Raw genomic sequence first — 19,394 nt, 5'->3', positions numbered from 1 at the left:
ACACCACACAGACTGCAGTGGTTCAAGATGGCAGTTAACTACCACCTTCTGAAGGGAAATTATGAATGGGAAATAAGTACTGGCCTTGCCAGTGACACCCATATCCCATGATTGAATTAAAAAAGAACACTGCTTGTTAAATTAATAGAGGCTGATATATTTCATTGATTAGTTGTGAACCAATCAAAACAAACTCCATTCAGTGGCAATTAGCAACAAGCAAGCACCACCAAGCTATCTGATCGAATCACAATTTTTATTCAAACCCTGAATCATGAGCCAGCAACAAGGACAAAATGAACCATTCAAATTTTAAAAATAACTTCTTCATACTATTTTTAGGTGCTTTTTTTCCACTGAGGTCAGTGTATACTGTTATCAAAATGACAATTTTTAAAAATGTGTTAAGTACACTAAATTTAAACTTGAAATTGAACATATGTTTTCATTATATAAGACTGCACCAGTCTCTGGGGGTTAAGTTGAAGTTTAGCCACAGCTTTTACTTGCCATGTATCTATTTCGAGCATCTGTTTACAGTTACTTTGTGAATAGTATTAAATTATAATCTGTTAGATTTGTATCTTTCTGTATCAGGAAATTTCATATTATATTACCTGGTGCAGGATTTTCGAAGGCTGATGGGAAGGGAAGCGATTGTGCCCTGAAATTCGTGCCAGCCGCCAGATTGCTGGTTTGCTGGCATCATTCTGCCCCCGAGCAATGTTCGAGAAGTCTGGGTCGCGGCACAATGGTTACCCATCTGCAAGCGACAGGGTGACAGTTGAGGTAATTAGGGTGCCAATTGAGGTAATTAAGGTGCCAATTCAGGCCCCTCTTCAGCATCAACTGAAATTTTACAGTCGGCTGGCAGGCCCTACACTGCAGCCAGAACACGGACAGTGAGGGGAAGTGGCCAAGCAAAAGATGGTGCGAGGACGTGAGGGCGGCGCTTCATCCTGCTAGGTACACCCCTCACTCTTGTACTCGCCCCCAGCATGGCTCTCGCTCTCTCGCTGTCAGTCTCGCTCTCTCGCGCTCTCTGGCTCTCTCGCGCGCTCTCTGGCTCTCTCGCGCGCTCTCTGGCTCTCTCGCGCGCTCTCTGGCTCTCTCGCGCGCTCTCTGGCTCTCTCGCGCGCTCTCTGGCTCTCTCGCGCGCTCTCTGGCTCTCTCGCGCGCTCTCTGGCTCTCTCGCGCGCTCTCTGGCTCTCTCGCGCGCTCTCTGGCTCTCTCGCGCGCTCTCTGGCTCTTTCTCGCGCGCTCTCTGGCTCTCTCTCGCGCGCTCTCTGGCTCTCTCTCGCGCGCTCTCTGGCTCTCTCTCGCGCGCTCTCTGGCTCTCTCTCGCGCGCTCTCTGGCTCTCTCTCGCGCGCTCTCTGGCTCTCTCTCGCGCGCTCTCTGGCTCTCTCTCGCGCGCTCTCTGGCTCTCTCGCGCGCGCTCTCTGGCTCTCTCGCGCGCGCTCTCTGGCTCTCTCGCGCGCGCTCTCTGGCTCTCTCGCGCGCGCTCTCTGGCTCTCTCTCGCGCGCTCTCTGGCTCTCTCGCGCGCGCTCTCTGGCTCTCTCTCGCGCGCTCTCTGGCTCTCGCGCGCTCTCTGGCTCTCTCGCGCGCGCTCTCTGGCTCTCTCGCGCGCGCTCTCTGGCTCTCTCGCGCGCGCTCTCTGGCTCTCTCGCGCGCGCTCTCTGGCTCTCTCGCGCGCGCTCTCTGGCTCTCTCTCGCGCGCTCTCTGGCTCTCCCGCGCGCGCTCTCTGGCTCTCTCGCGCGCGCTCTCTGGCTCTCTCGCGCGCGCTCTCTGGCTCTCTCGCGCCCGCTCTCTGGCTCTCTCGCGCCCGCTCTCTGGCTCTCTCGCGCGCGCTCTCTGGCTCTCTCGCGCGCGCTCTCTCTGGCTCTCTCGCGCGCTCTCTCTGGCTCTCTCGCGCGCTCTCTCTGGCTCTCTCGCGCGCTCTCTCTGGCTCTCTCGCGCGCTCTCTCTGGCTCTCTCGCGCGCTCTCTCTGGCTCTCTCGCGCGCTCTCTCTGGCTCTCTCGCGCGCTCTCTCTGGCTCTCTCGCGCGCTCTCTCTGGCTCTCTCGCGCGCTCTCTCTGGCTCTCTCGCGCGCTCTCTCTGGCTCTCTCGCGCGCTCTCTCTGGCTCTCTCGCGCGCTCTCTCTGGCTCTCTCGCGCGCTCTCTCTGGCTCTCTCGCGCGCTCTCTCTGGCTCTCTCGCGCGCTCTCTCTGGCTCTCTCGCGCGCTCTCTCTGGCTCTCTCGCGCGCTCTCTCTGGCTCTCTCGCGCGCTCTCTCTGGCTCTCTCGCGCGCTCTATCTGGCTCTCTCGCGCGCTCTCTCTGGCTCTCTCGCGCGCTCTCTCGCTGGCTCTCTCGCGCGCTCTCTCGCTGGCTCTCTCGCGCGCTCTCTCGCTGGCTCTCTCGCGCGCTCTCTCGCTGGCTCTCTCGCGCGCTCTCTCGCTGGCTCTCTCGCGCGCTCTCTCGCTGGCTCTCTCGCGCGCTCTCTCTCTGGCTCTCTCGCGCGCTCTCTGGCTCTCTCGCGCGCTCTCTGGCTCTCTCGCGCGCTCTCTGGCTCTCTCGCGCGCTCTCTGGCTCTCTCGCGCGCTCTCTGGCTCTCTCGCGCGCTCTCTGGCTCTCTCGCTGGCTCTCTCGCTCTCGCTGGCTCTCTCGCTCTCGCTGGCTCTCTCGCTCTCTCTCCAGGCATGGTCAGTTCCCACTTTGGACGGTGGGGCTGCCAATGTGTCAATACTGGGGGACCTCCTGTTGGTCCTCCAGACTCGGGAGCCCACCCGCCGTCCTTAATTGGTCGGCAAGCCGCCCTCTGATCATTAATTGGCTTGCAAAAATCGTGTCGGGTGACTATTCCTGATACAGTGTTGGGTTGGGGCGCGCATTTGATCCTGATGTCGGGGTTCCAACCCCAAATGGGAAATCCTGCCCCTGGTGTCCATCTTGGGATCTATTGAGGTGAAGTTTTAACATTGAAGAGCATGTGGATTTCGATGTGGATGGACTGGGGGTTAAAGTCGTGGAATATGTCAACGCATCTAGTCGATGGTTCCAACACTGATTTGAGTTTAACTCGGTATGTTTGGCTGTCTGTGCGCGACCCCTCTGGAGAGGATGGTTACTGATTTGAATATCTAAATTCGTGAATTTCAATGATATTTTAACTGACATTTAAATTTAGCAGCAGAATCATGGGTTTCCTGGACTTCCTGAAAATTACCATTGAAACCAAGGTGAGAAGAGAACAGTAATTCACGGAACTCCTTTAAAAGTTATGCAAATACAGTAATAAATAGTCAGTAATAATAGAAAATGCTGGAAATACTCAGCAGGTCTGGCAGCACCTGTGGAGAGAGAAACAGAGTTAATGTTTCAGGTCGTTGTTTGCCAGAGGCACTACCCGCTAACTAAATTGATATCCTCTATTTGGGACTCATGATTAGTCCCATTGCCATTCTGTAATGGTTTAGCTGTCAGCAATGACCAAAGCAATGTTAATTTGGCAAAATCACGATTGCCATTGATTTTGGTGGGGGAAGACATGGAGATGCTATTATTGATTGTTTTGGTGAGGGTCTTGGCAGATTGGCATAAATTCAAGGAAATTATGCTGTGGCATAAAATTACACAATTTCCTGGAATTTCTGTACCATAATGACCTACATCATAGGTGTACCCTTACTATGGCACAAGTTTTCAGGAAAATCTAGGCCATTATGTTTAATTCCCGGAACATTACCCATATTTTATGCAACACAGATAAGTATTGTTTTATGTGCTGGTCATGGAAGCTTTAAAGTTGCGGCCTTCAAAATAGCATGGCAACTTAAGGGTTCTATTCTGTGATGATACATTTTACTCCACTGATTTTACGGATTTGGAAAGGTTTTTCTTCTGCAGTCATTGATTAATGAATGAATCTTAAACTTGAGCACCAAGATCTGTTAGTATTGTCAGCCTGAGATGCATACAAGTTAATAGAAGCATTCATTTCAAATTTGTATGTGGTCAGCTAACTTCAGTGGCTATTGAAAGCAAAACATTTGGATATGCCTGCTTTGCAACAGCATAGAATCAACTAATTAATTTACAATCAACTGCGTTTATGTTTACTGTACTATTGTAATTAATGCATTTGACCATTTTAATAATTTTTAACTTTGATATAAGCAAATTATTTTTGACCACTTAGAGGGATTCACTTAGTGTTAGAGGTCTAGATGGAGCAGAATTTGTAAGGAGCATCCAGGAGGGTTTTCTAGAGCAGTATGTAATTAGTCCAACTCAGGAAGGGGCCATACTGGACCTGGTGTTGGGGAATGAGCCGGGCCAGGTGGTTGAAGTTTCAGTAGGGGACTACTTTGGGAATAGTGATCACAGTTCCGTAAGTTTTAGAATACTCATGGACAAAGACGAGAGTGGTCCTAAAGGAAGAGTGCTAAATTGGGGGAAGGCCAACTATACCAAAATTCGGCAGGAGCTGGGGAATGTAGATTGGGAGCAGCTGTTTGAAGGTAAATCCACATTTGATACAAAAACAAGAAATGCTGGAATCACTCAGCAGGTCTGGCAGCATCTGTGGAAAGAGAAGCAGAGTTAACGTTTCGGGTCAGTGACCCTTCTTCGGACACATTTGATATGTGGGAGGCTTTTAAAGAGAGGTTGGTTAGTGTGCAGGAGAGACATTCTTTTTTTTTTCTTTTGGGCCTCCTTATCTCGAGAGACAATGGATACGCGCCTGGAGGTGGTCAGTGGTTTGTGAAGCAGCGCCTGGAGTGGCTATAAAGGCCAATTCTGGAGTGACAGGCTCTTCCACAGGTGCTGCAGAGAAATTTGTTTGTTGGGGCTGTTGCACAGTTGGCTCTCCCCTTGCGCCTCTGTCTTTTTTCCTGCCAACTACTAAGTCTCTTCGACTCGCCACAATTTAGCCCTGTCTTTATGGCTGCCCGCCAGCTCTGGCGAATGCTGGCAACTGACTCCCACGACTTGTGATCAATGTCACACGATTTCATGTCGCGTTTGCAGACGTCTTTATAACGGAGACATGGACGGCCGGTGGGTCTGATACCAGTGGCGAGCTCGCTGTACAATGTGTCTTTGGGGATCCTGCCATCTTCCATGCGGCTCACATGGCCAAGCCATCTCAAGCGCCGCTGACTCAGTAGTGTGTATAAGCTGGGGATGTTGGCCGCTTCAAGGACTTCTGTGTTGGAGATATAGTCCTGCCACCTGATGCCAAGTATTCTCCGAAGGCAGCGAAGATGGAATGAATTGAGACGTCGCTCTTGGCTGGCATACGTTGTCCAGGCCTCGCTGCCGTAGAGCAAGGTACTGAGGACACAGGCCTGATACACTCGGACTTTTGTGTTCCGTGTCAGTGCGCCATTTTCCCACACTCTCTTGGCCAGTCTGAACATAGCAGTGGAAGCCTTACCCATGCGCTTGTTGATTTCTGCATCTAGAGACAGGTTACTGGTGATAGTTGAGCCTAGGTAGGTGAACTCTTGAACCACTTCCAGAGCGTGGTCGCCAATATTGATGGATGGAGCATTTCTGACATCCTGCCCCATGATGTTCGTTTTCTTGAGGCTGATGGTTAGGCCAAATTCATTGCAGGCAGACGCAAACCTGTCGATGAGACTCTGCAGGCATTCTTCAGTGTGAGATGTTAAAGCAGCATCGTCAGCAAAGAGGAGTTCTCTGATGAGGACTTTCCGTACTTTGGACTTCGCTCTTAGACGGGCAAGGTTGAACAACCTGCCCCCTGATCTTGTGTGGAGGAAAATTCCTTCTTCAGAGGATTTGAACGCATGTGAAAGCAGCAGGGAGAAGAAAATCCCAAAAAGTGTGGGTGCGAGAACACAGCCCTGTTTCACACCACTCAGGATAGGAAAGGGCTCTGATGAGGAGCCACCATGTTGAATTGTGCCTTTCATATTGTCATGGAATGAGGTGATGATACTTAGTAGCTTTGGTGGACATCCGATCTTTTCTAGTAGTCTGAAGAGACCACGTCTGCTGACGAGGTCAAAGGCTTTGGTGAGATCAATGAAAGCAATGTAGAGGGGCATCTGTTGTTCACGGCATTTCTCCTGTATCTGACGAAGGGAGAACAGCATGTCAATAGTCGATCTCTCTGCACGAAAGCCACACTGTGCCTCAGGGTAGACGCGCTCGGCCAGCTTCTGGAGCCTGTTCAGAGCGACTCGAGCAAAGACTTTCCCCACTATGCTGAGCAGGGAGATTCCACGGTAGTTGTTGCAGTCACCGCGGTCACCTTTGTTTTTATAGAGGGTGATGATGTTGGCATCGCGCATGTCCTGGGGTACTGCTCCCTCGTCCCAGCACAGGCATAGCAGTTCATGTAGTGCTGAGAGTATAGCCGGCTTGGCACTCTTGATTATTTCAGGGGTAATGCTGTCCTTCCCAGGGGCTTTTCCGCTGGCTAGGGAATCAATGGCATCACTGAGTTCCGATTTGGTTGGCTGTATGTCCAGCTCATCCATGACTGGTAGAGGCTGGGCTGCATTGAGGGCAGTCTCAGTGACACCATTCTCCCTGGAGTACAGTTCTAGGTAGTGCTCAACCCAGCGGTCCATCTGTTTGCGTTGGTCAGTGATTATGTCCCCCGATTTAGATTTGAGGGGGGTGATCTTCTTGATGGTTGGCCCAAGAGCTCTCTTCATGCCATCATACATTCCTCTGATGTTTCCGGTGTCTGAGGCCAGCTGAATATGACTGCATAGGTGTTGCCAGTAGTCGTTTGCGCAACGCCTAGCTGTTCTTTGTGCAGTACTTCTGGCTGCTTTAAGTGCTGCGGATGTTAAATCGCTGGGGGCTTTCTTGTAGTTCAAAAGTGCAATGCGCTTAGCGGCTATGACAGGTTCCAGCTCTTCATTATGAGATTGAAACCAGTCTGCATTTCTCTTCGCACTTTTGGGATTTTCCTTAACCCTGTTTGCTAAAGATATTTCATGACCCCTTTTAGCCCTCTTAATTCCTCGTGTCAGATTGCGCCTACAATCCCGATATTCTTTCAAAGCTTCGTCTTTGAGAGACATGTTCCTGTGAAAATGAGGGGTAGAAATGGCAAGATTAGGGAACCATGGATGACAGGTGAAATTGTGAGACTAGTCAAGAGGAAAAAGGAAGCATACATAAGGTCCAGGCGGCTGAAGAAAGACGAAGCTTTGAAAGAATATCGGGATTGTAGGCGCAATCTGACACGAGGAATTAAGAGGGCTAAAAGGGGTCATGAAATATCTTTAGCAAACAGGGTTAAGGAAAATCCCAAAGCCTTTTATTCATATATAAGGAGCAAGAGGGTAACTAGAGAAAGGATTGGCCCACTCAAGGACAAAGGAGGAAAATTATGCGTGGAGCCGGAGAAAATGGGTGAGATTCTAAACAAGTACTTTGCATCGGTATTCACCGAGGAGAGGGACATGACGGATGTTGAGGTTAGGGGCAGATGTTTGATTACTCTCGGTCAAGTTGGCATAAGGAGGGAGGAAGTGTTGGGTATTCTAAAAGGCATTAAGGTGGACAAGTCCCCAGGTCCAGATGGGATCAATCCCAGGTTACTGTGGGAAGCGAGAGAGGAAATAGCTGGGGCCTTAACAGATATCTTTGCAGCATCCTTAAACACGGGTGAGCTCCCGGAGGACTGGAGAATTGCTAATGTTGTCCCCTTGTTTAAGAAGGGTAGCAGGGATAATCCAGGTAATTATGGACCGGTGAGCCTGACGTCAGTGGTAGGGAAGCTGCTGGAGAAGATACTGAGGGATAGGATCTATTCCCATTTGGAAGAAAATGGGCTTATCAGTGATAGGCAACATGGTTTTGTGCAGGGAAGGTCATGTCTTACCAATTTAATAGAATTCTTTGAGGAAGTGGCAAAGTTGATTGATGAGGGAAGGGCTGTAGATGTCGTATACATGGACTTCAGTAAGGCGTTTGATAAGGTTCCCCATGGTAGGCTGATGGAGAAAGTGAAGGCGCATGGGGTCCAAGGTGTACTAGCTAGATGGATAAAGAACTGGCTGGGCAACAGGAGACAGAGTAGCAGTGGAAGGGAGTTTCTCAAAATGGAGACGTGTGACCAGTGGTGTTCCACAGGGATCCATGCTGGGACCACTGTTGTTTGTGATATACATAAATGATTTGGAGGACAGTATAGGTGGTCTGATTAGTAAGTTTGCAGACGACACTAAGATTGGTGGAGTAGCAGATAGTGAAGGGGACTGTCAGAGAATACAGCAGAATATAGATAGACTGGAGAGTTGGGCAGAGAAATGGCAGATGGAGTTCAATCAGGGCAAATGCGAGGTGATGCATTTTGGAAGATCCAATTCAAGAGTGAATTATACAGTAAATGGAAAAGTCCTGGGGAAAATTGATGTACAGAGAGATTTGGGTGTTCAGGTCCATTGTTTCCTGAAGGTGGCAATGCAGGTCAATAGAGTGGTCGAGAAGGCATACGGCATGCTTTCCTTCATCGGACGGGGTATTGAGTACAAGAGTTGGCAGGTCATGTTACAGTTGTATAGGACTTTGGTTCGGCCACATTTGGAATACTGCGTGCAGTTCTGGTCGCCACATTACCAAAAGGATGTGGATGCTTTGGAGAGGGTGCAGAGGAGGTTCACCAGGATGTTGCCTGGTATGGAGGGTGCTAGCTATGAAGAGAGGTTGAGTAGATTAGGATTATTTTCATTAGAAAGACGGAGGTTGAGGGGGGACCTGATTGAGGTGTACAAAATCATGAGAGGTATAGACAGGGTGGATAGCAAGAAGCTTTTTCCCAGAGTGGGGGATTCAATGACAAGGGGACACGAGTTCAAAGTGAGAGGGGAAAGGTTTAGGGGGGATATGCGTGGAAAGTTCTTTACGCAGAGGGTGGTGGGTGCCTGGAACGCATTGTCAGCGGAGGTGGTAGACGCGAGCACGATAGCGTCTTTTAAGATGTATCTAGACAGATACATGAATGGGCAGGAAGCAAAGAGATGCAGACCCTTATAAAATAGGCGACAGGTTTAGATAGAGGATTTGGATCGGCATAGGCTTGGAGGGCCGAAGCGCCTGTTCCTGTGCTGTAGTTTTCTTTGTTCTTTGTCCAATTATTCCACAGGTTTAGAAATGCCCTTGAGTTTTAATTGCAATTGAATTTCTGTTTTATTTCACTATTCTTTTGGGCCTCCTTATCTCGAGAGACAATGGATACGCGCCAGGAGGTGGTCAGTGGTTTGTGAAGCAGCGCCTGGAGTGGCTATAAAGGCCAATTCTGGAGTGACAGGCTCTTCCACAGGTGCTGCAGAGAAATTTGTTTGTTGGGGCTGTTGCACAGTTGGCTCTCCCCTTGCGCCTCTGTCTTTTTTCCTGCCAACTACTAAGTCTCTTCGACTCGCCACAATTTAGCCCTGTCTTTATGGCTGCCCGCCAGCTCTGGCGAATGCTGGCAACTGACTCCCACGACTTGTGATCAATGTCACACGATTTCATGTCGCGTTTGCAGACGTCTTTATAACGGAGACATGGACGGCCGGTGGGTCTGATACCAGTGGCGAGCTCGCTGTACAATGTGTCTTTGGGGATCCTGCCATCTTCCATGCGGCTCACATGGCCAAGCCATCTCAAGCGCCGCTGACTCAGTAGTGTGTATAAGCTGGGGGTGTTGGCCGCTTCAAGGACTTCTGTGTTGGAGATATAGTCCTGCCACCTGATGCCAAGTATTCTCCGAAGGCAGCGAAGATGGAATGAATTGAGACGTCGCTCTTGGCTGGCATACGTTGTCCAGGCCTCGCTGCCGTAGAGCAAGGTACTGAGGACACAGGCCTGATACACTCGGACTTTTGTGTTCCGTGTCAGTGCGCCATTTTCCCACACTCTCTTGGCCAGTCTGGACATAGCAGTGGAAGCCTTACCCATGCGCTTGTTGATTTCTGCATCTAGAGACAGGTTACTGGTGATAGTTGAGCCTAGGTAGGTGAACTCTTGAACCACTTCCAGAGCGTGGTCGCCAATATTGATGGATGGAGCATTTCTGACATCCTGCCCCATGATGTTCGTTTTCTTGAGGCTGATGGTTAGGCCAAATTCATTGCAGGCAGACGCAAACCTGTCGATGAGACTCTGCAGGCATTCTTCAGTGTGAGATGTTAAAGCAGCATCGTCAGCAAAGAGGAGTTCTCTGATGAGGACTTTCCGTACTTTGGACTTCGCTCTTAGACGGGCAAGGTTGAACAACCTGCCCCCTGATCTTGTGTGGAGGAAAATTCCTTCTTCAGAGGATTTGAACGCATGTGAAAGCAGCAGGGAGAAGAAAATCCCAAAAAGTGTGGGTGCGAGAACACAGCCCTGTTTCACACCACTCAGGATAGGAAAGGGCTCTGATGAGGAGCCACCATGTTGAATTGTGCCTTTCATATTGTCATGGAATGAGGTGATGATACTTAGTAGCTTTGGTGGACATCCGATCTTTTCTAGTAGTCTGAAGAGACCACGTCTGCTGACGAGGTCAAAGGCTTTGGTGAGATCAATGAAAGCAATGTAGAGGGGCATCTGTTGTTCACGGCATTTCTCCTGTATCTGACGAAGGGAGAACAGCATGTCAATAGTCGATCTCTCTGCACGAAAGCCACACTGTGCCTCAGGGTAGACGCGCTCGGCCAGCTTCTGGAGCCTGTTCAGAGCGACTCGAGCAAAGACTTTCCCCACTATGCTGAGCAGGGAGATTCCACGGTAGTTGTTGCAGTCACCGCGGTCACCTTTGTTTTTATAGAGGGTGATGATGTTGGCATCGCGCATGTCCTGGGGTACTGCTCCCTCGTCCCAGCACAGGCATAGCAGTTCATGTAGTGCTGAGAGTATAGCAGGCTTGGCACTCTTGATTATTTCAGCGGTAATGCTGTCCTTCCCAGGGGCTTTTCCGCTGGCTAGGGAATCAATGGCATCACTGAGTTCCGATTTGGTTGGCTGTATGTCCAGCTCATCCATGACTGGTAGAGGCTGGGCTGCATTGAGGGCAGTCTCAGTGACAGTATTCTCCCTGGAGTACAGTTCTAGGTAGTGCTCAACCCAGCGGTCCATCTGTTTGCGTTGGTCAGTGATTATGTCCCCCGATTTAGATTTGAGGGGGGTGATCTTCTTGATGGTTGGCCCAAGAGCTCTCTTCATGCCATCATACATTCCTCTGATGTTTCCGGTGTCTGAGGCCAGCTGAATATGACTGCATAGGTGTTGCCAGTAGTCGTTTGCGCAACGCCTAGCTGTTCTTTGTGCAGTACTTCTGGCTGCTTTAAGTGCTGCGGATGTTAAATCGCTGGGGGCTTTCTTGTAGTTCAAAAGTGCAATGCGCTTAGCGGCTATGACAGGTTCCAGCTCTTCATTATGAGATTGAAACCAGTCTGCATTTCTCTTCGCACTTTTGCCGTAGGTGGTCAAAGCTGACTCATAGATGGCGTCTCTGATGTGGGCCCACTTGGTCTCAGCATCCCCTGTGGGAGTGTTTTGAAGGGCTGTTACAAGTGAATTTAGAAATTTTTGTAACAGCTGTGGGTGAGAAATTCTGCTCGTGTTGATGCGCGGATGGCCCTTCTGCTTGGAATGATGCAACTTCTTTGGTCTGAGTCTAACCTTGCTGCACACCAGGGAGTGGTCGGTGTCGCAGTCCGCACTGTGGAAGCTGCGTGTGATTTGAACACTGTTTAAGGCGGCTCGCCTTGTGACAATGAGGTCTAGCTGGTGCCAACGACGTGATCTTGGGTGCCTCCATGAAACCTGGTGACAGGGTTTAGTGTGAAAGAACGAGTTGGTGATGCAGAGGTTATGATAGGTACACAACTCAAGCAGTCTCTGCCCGTTCTCATTCATCCTTCCAACGCCATAGCACCCAAGGCAGGAGGGCCATGAGTCATGGTCGGCCCCAACCCTGGCATTAAAGTCCCCCAGCAGGAATAGGTGTTCGGTGTTGGGGATGCTGCTAATGATGTTATGGAGTTGTTCATAGAACTGGTCTTTAGCTTCAGGTGCGGAGCAGAGTGTTGGAGCATAGATGCTGAGTAGGTGTACTGGACCAGAGGTGGTGAGCAGTCGGATGGACAGTATGCGTTCCGAGCCATTTGAGGGAGGCTCTATCATGCTGAGCAAGGAGTTTCTGATGGCGAAGCCCACTCCATGCTGTCTTGGTTCTTCAGGATCCCTGCCCTGCCAGAAGAAGGTGTAGTCTTGCTCTGCTAGAGAGCCACTCGCGGGGAGGCGAGTCTCCTGAAGTGCTGCAATGTCCACATTGAATCTACTGAGCTCGTTGTTAATGATGGCGGTCTTCCGAGAATCGTTGATTTGTGTAAGGTCTTCCGACAGGCCAGGACACATAGTTCTGACGTTCCAGCTTGCAAAGCGAAGGGCTGGTACCTTCTTTCCTTTTTTCGTGTTGTTTGGTGCGGTGTATCAGTCCACCTTTCGGGCAATGACCCTGAGCTCCAAGCACCCATTGAAGCAGGCAGACTGTGGCGGGACAGAACCTTATTGACCGGGGGCTGCCCGGTTTGAGGCGGGCGGTAGCTGTCCAGTGAGGTGCAATGACCTCTCCCACCGACAAAGGCAACCCGTGGCGCCCAGTTTCTACGCCAATTTATCTGGACTTATAACCCGTAACTGCTGCCTTCCGTGTTGTTTTAGTCGCTGTGAGGCAACTATGGAGTGACCTCTCCATGGCGCATGCCTGGGCAAATTTATGGAGGTTGAGAATTGCCCAGTCGTCAAAACCCCTCTCTCGGCCTTTCTGGTGGGGTCCAAAGGAGTGCAGGACACGACGTTTGGCACCAGTATGGCTGCAGGAACTGCCGGAAACATGCCAAAGGTGACACATGACCGCCTACGGGGTTCCGCTCCGGATTTTCTGTTAGGGTTTACTCCCTTAGCCTTGGTCTCTCCCGAGACGCCCACAAGGCAGTGGGGTTGTTGGGGCCCCTACACAGGTGTAGGATGGTGCCGGTGGGAGGAGGGGATGCAAGGGGGAGGGGTAGAGGGTGCGGGGTGAAGATGAAGCTCAATAATAGCTAAACTCATGAGGCTGAATAGTTTTATGTTATGTTAATATATGCAGAAGTAGACTTTCAGATTGAATAAGTGTTTATGGTGCAAAGCAAAGCCTTTACCTGGTAGTGTAATCCTCGCTGGTTAACAATACAATGTTGTTTCAAACTTTCTCAATTTGTGGGCCGGAAAAATGCTTGGTATGCATTGTCAAAATGAAATATGGTGGATTGCCTAAGGAATGTTGTTATTACACTTCGCTTTAAGCACTCCAAGTACATTGTGCAGTAGTCTGGAAGGTATACAACCGAGGAGGAAACTAGAATGTGTAGAGTGAATATCCAAAATATGTATGTAATCTGTAGTTTGGAGCTAGGAGTGCTTATTATTATTATTATGGGTTTTCTGTATAATTTTCCCTCATGATAAGCTGTGCATCCTTTTCTCCAAAATGAACTGTGTACCCAAATACAGATCAAAATATTGCCAGAGATGTGCTGCATTTCATGAATCATCATTGATTTGGCAAATTCAAACTGATTCCCTTAACCAGTAGGTGTTGAGGATTTTAGAAGCTTGTCTTCAATAATTGATTCTTTTTATTAAAGTAACTTCTTGTTTGTTTGAAGGTGGACTACATGGATGAAAATGAGGAATATTTTCAGCGGCAAGCCTCTCATCGACAGTCTCGTAGGCGATTTAAAAAAATTAACCAAAAAGGGGAGCGGCAAACAATCATTGACACTGTGGATCCTTATCCTGTGGGAAAGCCACCATTACCAAGAGGGTATCACACGGTAAGTGTTTGATTAGATTTATTCACTAGATTTTTTTCTAATCAGCCTTCTTCAATGAATTGTTAACAAATACTGTTAAAGTGGAGTCTAAAACAAATTTGGTCAAAGCAAATTCCTGTTGAAGGAGGCATCCTGGCATAGTTGCTTAGCACATTTCCCTTCCACCTTTGGTGCCTGTGTAAAAATTCAACATTGATGGTACAAAAGTCATATATTTGTCTTTTGACTGCGCAACTCCTGTGCGAAATGTGTTCAGGCATTTTCTGTCTGAAGTTACCCTTACTGTAAGTGCATGTGTGTCGTATTCAGATGAAGTCAGCATCTGACTTGGCTGTGATAATGTCATGTTCCCATATCTCACCAGTGTCAGAGTCATCTGTGAAATATGGATGGATTGCTGCTGACACCTGTGGAACCATACCATAGCATGAGCTACTGCTTTCTGGATAGGAGAGGGGAAAGCTAATGAGGTTGCAGGGTGAAGAGTGCTAGGCTTTGGCAAATAAACTTGATCTAAATGATGACCATGCTGTCAGAGATGCAAAATGGAGGTCATGTGCTTCAGCGTGAGAAAAGAATATTGGAGCAAGACATGCCCTTGTGCATGTCTTTGTGTGCAGTTTCAAAGTGGCACTGACAGAGACCTTGGAGAAATTTAATCACAGATATTAATGGGGGACCAGACGAATTAATTTTTACAGTTATATGCCCATTCTTTGCAGACCATGTACCCCTGCAGTTGAGAGGTTAAAGTATGTGGAGGATAAACACTGCTATGGACCTGTTGGGCCGTTGGCTTGTTTCTGTGCTGTTAAAACTTTTAACAATTACATGCTCCCAAATAACCCCTAATTCTGCTCAGTATTATACACCTGGAGTTGTGTGAGGTGCTGTGAACATGATCTTAGCTGGTTTTCTGTCTTCAGAGTCGTGCTGCATCAGGTTGGGAACTCAAAGAATTGCAGGATTGAATTCTCATTCCTTCACTACTCATTAATGCTTGAATGTTATGTGTTATTTCATGTGTAGTGCTGTTTGAATTCATGGTGTTTTTACCTGGATCAAAAGAAACCAGGTGATTAAGTACAGTGCCAAAAACAGTTGCCTATTTGTTTTGTTTCACACTCAACTTTGACTCTGAAAGCATTGACAGAAGGGAAACTACTCATTGTATTAACTGAATCTCACAGTAAATGTAAAATAGTGTTTTTGAACTGAAATCAAAATTGTTTTTGCAAAAAAAATTCCTTTATTCTGATTTAGTTAAAAGGGTGGCTTTTAACTGCTAGTCAGCATTGGTAGTTGTAAATTAAACATTCATTCAGTTGTCACAATGTTGCTCCGGTCTTTTATTTTTTAAAGGTGCTTTTATATTTGGTGCTTCTGCAGATTTTGGGAGAGTGATGACATATGTTGGCATCCTGCAGTTACAGTTCTAAAACCCTTAGTCTGAGGTGCACTGTGAGGGTCGCTGATTTTGTCACCAGGATAAAGGAGACCGTTTTAGCAATGTAAATGCAGCAAACAATTACATTAATGTTGCCATCCCTTTATCTGAATTACAAAAGTACTAAATGTTAAAAGTGTTTAAATGTTATCCCTAATGGGCTACAGTCTCTTTTCAGATAATTCTTTCTTGTTATTAAGTTTGAATTATCAAGACTCTGATTTATTTAGAGTAAAATTAAGGTGAGTAAAATACAACAGTGAAGTTATATATTTCATCACGTGTTTACTTTTCAATCTGTTTAATTTGAATGTTTTCTTTCTGTTCTAGTTAGATCACTCAGTGATCACTTATTTAACCCATGTGGCATGACGCACAACATTTTTGATGTGATATGATTTTAAGACTAAAAATTTTATGTCCATATATTTGTTGCTTTTTGCAGCAAAAAGTCCTTTGTCACCTTTTTATGATTATGGTGGCATTTTTGCGCACGAGATTTCTTTGTTGGCATGTGGTAGCTTTTTGAACTGACATATGACAGACTTGTCCTTGTGTTTCCAGTTAGTAAATATATTCAGATTTATTTTGGGCAAGATTGTAAGATGCAATTCATGTATTGTATCAGCTTCTAAGAAAGACTTGATACTTTTAATGTGATTAACTATTTCACATATAAATATTCCCTCCTTCACCTTAGTTTTTGTTACAAAGGAACAGCTTTTTATGGGAAGCACAGGTTAATGGCAGTCTCTTTTTTTTACCCACAGCAGAAAGGGATGTCATTGCAATCCAGGTAGCATAAATCACTAACTAAATACTGAAATGAGAGAAGAAAAACAACTGCAACTATAAAGTGGGCAATGACATGAGTGACCATCAGTGGCTTTCAATTCCTTTTTAAGTTGAGATTTTTTCAAAATGTATTGTGGGCTTGTGGTTCTAAAATTGAAAACTAGTGTATGATCATACCTCATTTATATTCAACATTAGGTGATTTGTGTTAACATTTGGTGGCTAATGAGGCATTGATAGCTTCTTGGAGTGTAGGCACTGCTTAGCTGGAGTGGCATTATTGTATATTCGTTAAAATTAGTACAGCAGTACATCAGTCATCTTAACTATGGTAATGTCAATTGGGTACCTGAAACTTGAGCAAATTTTGGGCTATTGGGAGATCTGAATTAGCAAAGAACAATTTAACAATAAATGCTGTTGAAAGATACAGTCTTCAAAATATTTCATTAAGGTGCTACTGAGCTGCTGTAGTACCATAGAAATAGAGAAAAAAACATATATTTTGAAAGAAGATTACATTCTCAATGTCTTGTAATTTCAGGGATCAGTGTGGAGAATGGTAATTATGGTGTGAGTTACTTAAGTCGTTGCACATTCTGTTTAAACCCATAACTAGTAGAGTAGGTTGTTGGGGTATAAATGTGATATACTTTTCTTCCCCCTTTTCCAATAAGCTGGTAATTGAGAAACTTAAAAAGCATGTTTATGTTTAAATGGGATGCAGGCTAACATTTAAGCTTTTGCATGTATGATTAGTACAGCCTTTATAGGTTAGTTAAAATGATTTGGCGAGTGCGGTCTTCCATGCTTTTGATAAACATGGCTAAACGATAATGTTGAAGGTCTGGCAATGCTTATTTCTTTTCTTCCTTTTATGGCATTCATTTCATTTGGCTGCCAGTTATGTGCTAAACCAAAGATATCGTCATTATTCGGCATAATCTTAACTAATCATATTGCGTCAATTAATAGTTTGTAGCTAACTGTGTACATCGCTGTTATGAACTACTGTTTGTTGTAAGATGATAGACTTCCACTGTATTCATAGTTTTTATTGTTTTCTAACCACATACCCAGAAAAAGGTGACTAATAAACTATACAAGCTTTATTCATCTCTTATATGTAGATCACTTAGGTTTTCTTTTTTTGAGCTTTTCTTCATTAGGTTAATAACTAAACAAAACAGTACAGACTATATTGGTGCTACAATATCAGTTAAAATGCAGTCCATTATTCTGTTCTGCAGTGCATTGGAAAATGTAAAATGTGCACTTTTTTTCTTCCTTAGTTTTTTGTAACACAAAAGCCAGGCTTCATTTTTTTTGTTCATCCTGGTTCTTTATCCAGTTTTGTGTTTGTTTGATTTTATTAGGGAAAACCAGTGTTTGATCGTGATAAATTAAACTTAGAAGGAGAAAAGACTGCAAAATGAGACTAGGTGGTATCAGAGGCAGATCCTCAAATTTTATCTTTTACTTATAAGGAGTAGTTTTATAAATTAGGCAAAAATTGTTAACTATAAAAAATGAGAAATGGAAATGAGTTGTCTTATTTCAGGTATTTAGTAAGATTATTGCTAAAATGTAAAATAAAAATAAATCTTTTGACTTCCAAATTTTGCACATTAAATAATGTTTTGGTTGTACATGCAAATGTTCTTTCTGTTTTTTGCTTTTTGAACTGCGGATTATAGGTATAAAGTTTTGAAGTTGCTATAACAAGTAAAATTAAAAAATATTTTCGAAGTGCCATTGAGTAGTAGTTTTATGACCAAAAATTTGAGGATTCTAGCTAATGCTACTTCGACAGCACCTTCTAAACCAGCAAACTTGACCACCAAGAAGGATAAGAGTGGGCGGCGCAGTGGTTAGCACCGCAGCCTCACAGCTCCAGCGACCTGGGTTCAATTCTGGGTACTGCCTGTGTGGAGTTTGCAAGTTCTCCCTGTGTCTGCGTGGGTTTTCTCCGGGTGCTCCGGTTTCCTCCCACAAGCCAAAAGACTTGCAGGTTGGTAGGTAAATTGGCCATTATAAATTGCCACTAGTAGAGGTAGGTGGTAGGGAAATATAGGGACAGGTGGGGATGTGGTAGGAATATGGGATAAGTGTAGGATTCGTATAAATGGGTGGTTGATGGTTGGCACAGACTCGGTGGGCCGAAGGGCCTGTTTCAGTGCTGTATCTCTAAACTAAACTAAAGTAGCAGACGCATGGAAACACCACCAACTGCAAGTTCCCCTCCAAGCCACGCCCCATCCTGACTTGGGACTATATCGCTGTTCCTTCACTGTTGCTGGGTCAAATGCTAGAACTTCCCTCCCTAACAGCACTGTGGGTGTATCAATGCCACATAGACTGCAGCATTTCAAGAAGGTGGCCCACCACCACCACCTCAAGGGCATTTAGGGATGGGCAACAAATGCTGGCCTTGCCAGTGACTATCACACCCTGTGAATGATTTAAAAAAAAAATTATCTCAGAATCTAATCTGCTACTCTTAATTGTAAATTAATTCAACCTGTTTACTGGAGCATTGCTCCCTATTTGGTGGCTTGTTACTACGTTGGTAGAATCTAAAATTGACCACGTAATCAGAGAATTTTGGAAGTAAAGCATTTGTTTATTTCATAATGCAGAGCTTGTAGCCAAAATGTTGTGCTTTTGAAATAGAGGAAAGTAAGAGTTGCAAGAAGTTGCAGTGCTTTGCAGTAACTCCGCAAACCAGTGAAGTGCGGAGGTCTGATACCTTACGCCACTGAGTTGTCTGTTTTAGCTACATTGTTGTGGGACAGTCGTAGAAATAATAGAAGGAAAGTTATCCCTCTGCTACTGTTGCACCACTTGATTGGTTATTGAAAGTTACATTTCTGGAGGCCTGGAAGCAGGTTACTTTGGTTCTTGACTGCAGGTGGCGTATGATCTGGGGAAATTAAAAGGATCTCATGTCCTCAAAAAAAAAAAATTATCAAGAAAATTCTGCACGTTCTGTGTAGATTTTGGGAACTTTCAAAATTATGTCTGGTGCTCTTACTGCAGTATTGTGATCAGTCTTTTTCCCCAGAGCTTTCAGCTGCCTTGGTTGCACACTCTGAAATAATCTCCCCAGCCCCTTTGTCATGCCACCTCTTTCCCCGGCTTAAAAAACCTATTCAGAACTCACCGTTTACATCATTCCCTTCTCTCATCATTGCTCTCTGTCTGGTTTTAACTCCAAAGCATTTTGGGACAGTATATTAAGGTAGAGATGCTACATCAATGCAATTTATTGTTGCCCTGTAGAATGTCATTTTTTGCCAATATTGTGCTTTTGCTGTCTCCTCTCCTGATGGT

General features: G+C 46.2%; 1 protein-coding gene across 5 annotated transcripts in view; it reads left to right on the top strand.

Moving 5' to 3' along the window:
* Nucleotides 1–19,394, top strand: part of rapgef2b (Rap guanine nucleotide exchange factor 2b) — a 660,162-nt gene that overhangs the window by 297,548 nt on the left and 343,220 nt on the right. For all 5 annotated transcript variants that reach the window (XM_068041792.1, XM_068041802.1, XM_068041811.1 and 2 more), the window contains one exon: nt 13,652–13,819. In XM_068041792.1, coding sequence (XP_067897893.1) covers nt 13,652–13,819 — 168 coding nt within the window. The remainder of the gene's footprint in view (nt 1–13,651; nt 13,820–19,394) is intronic.

Source organism: Heterodontus francisci, chromosome 1 (assembly GCF_036365525.1).
Source record: "Heterodontus francisci isolate sHetFra1 chromosome 1, sHetFra1.hap1, whole genome shotgun sequence".
In the NCBI taxonomy this organism is placed as follows: Eukaryota; Metazoa; Chordata; class Chondrichthyes; order Heterodontiformes; family Heterodontidae; genus Heterodontus; species Heterodontus francisci.
The sequence above is the reverse complement of the archived record's forward strand: the minus strand, read 5'-3'. Positions and strand labels throughout refer to the sequence as shown.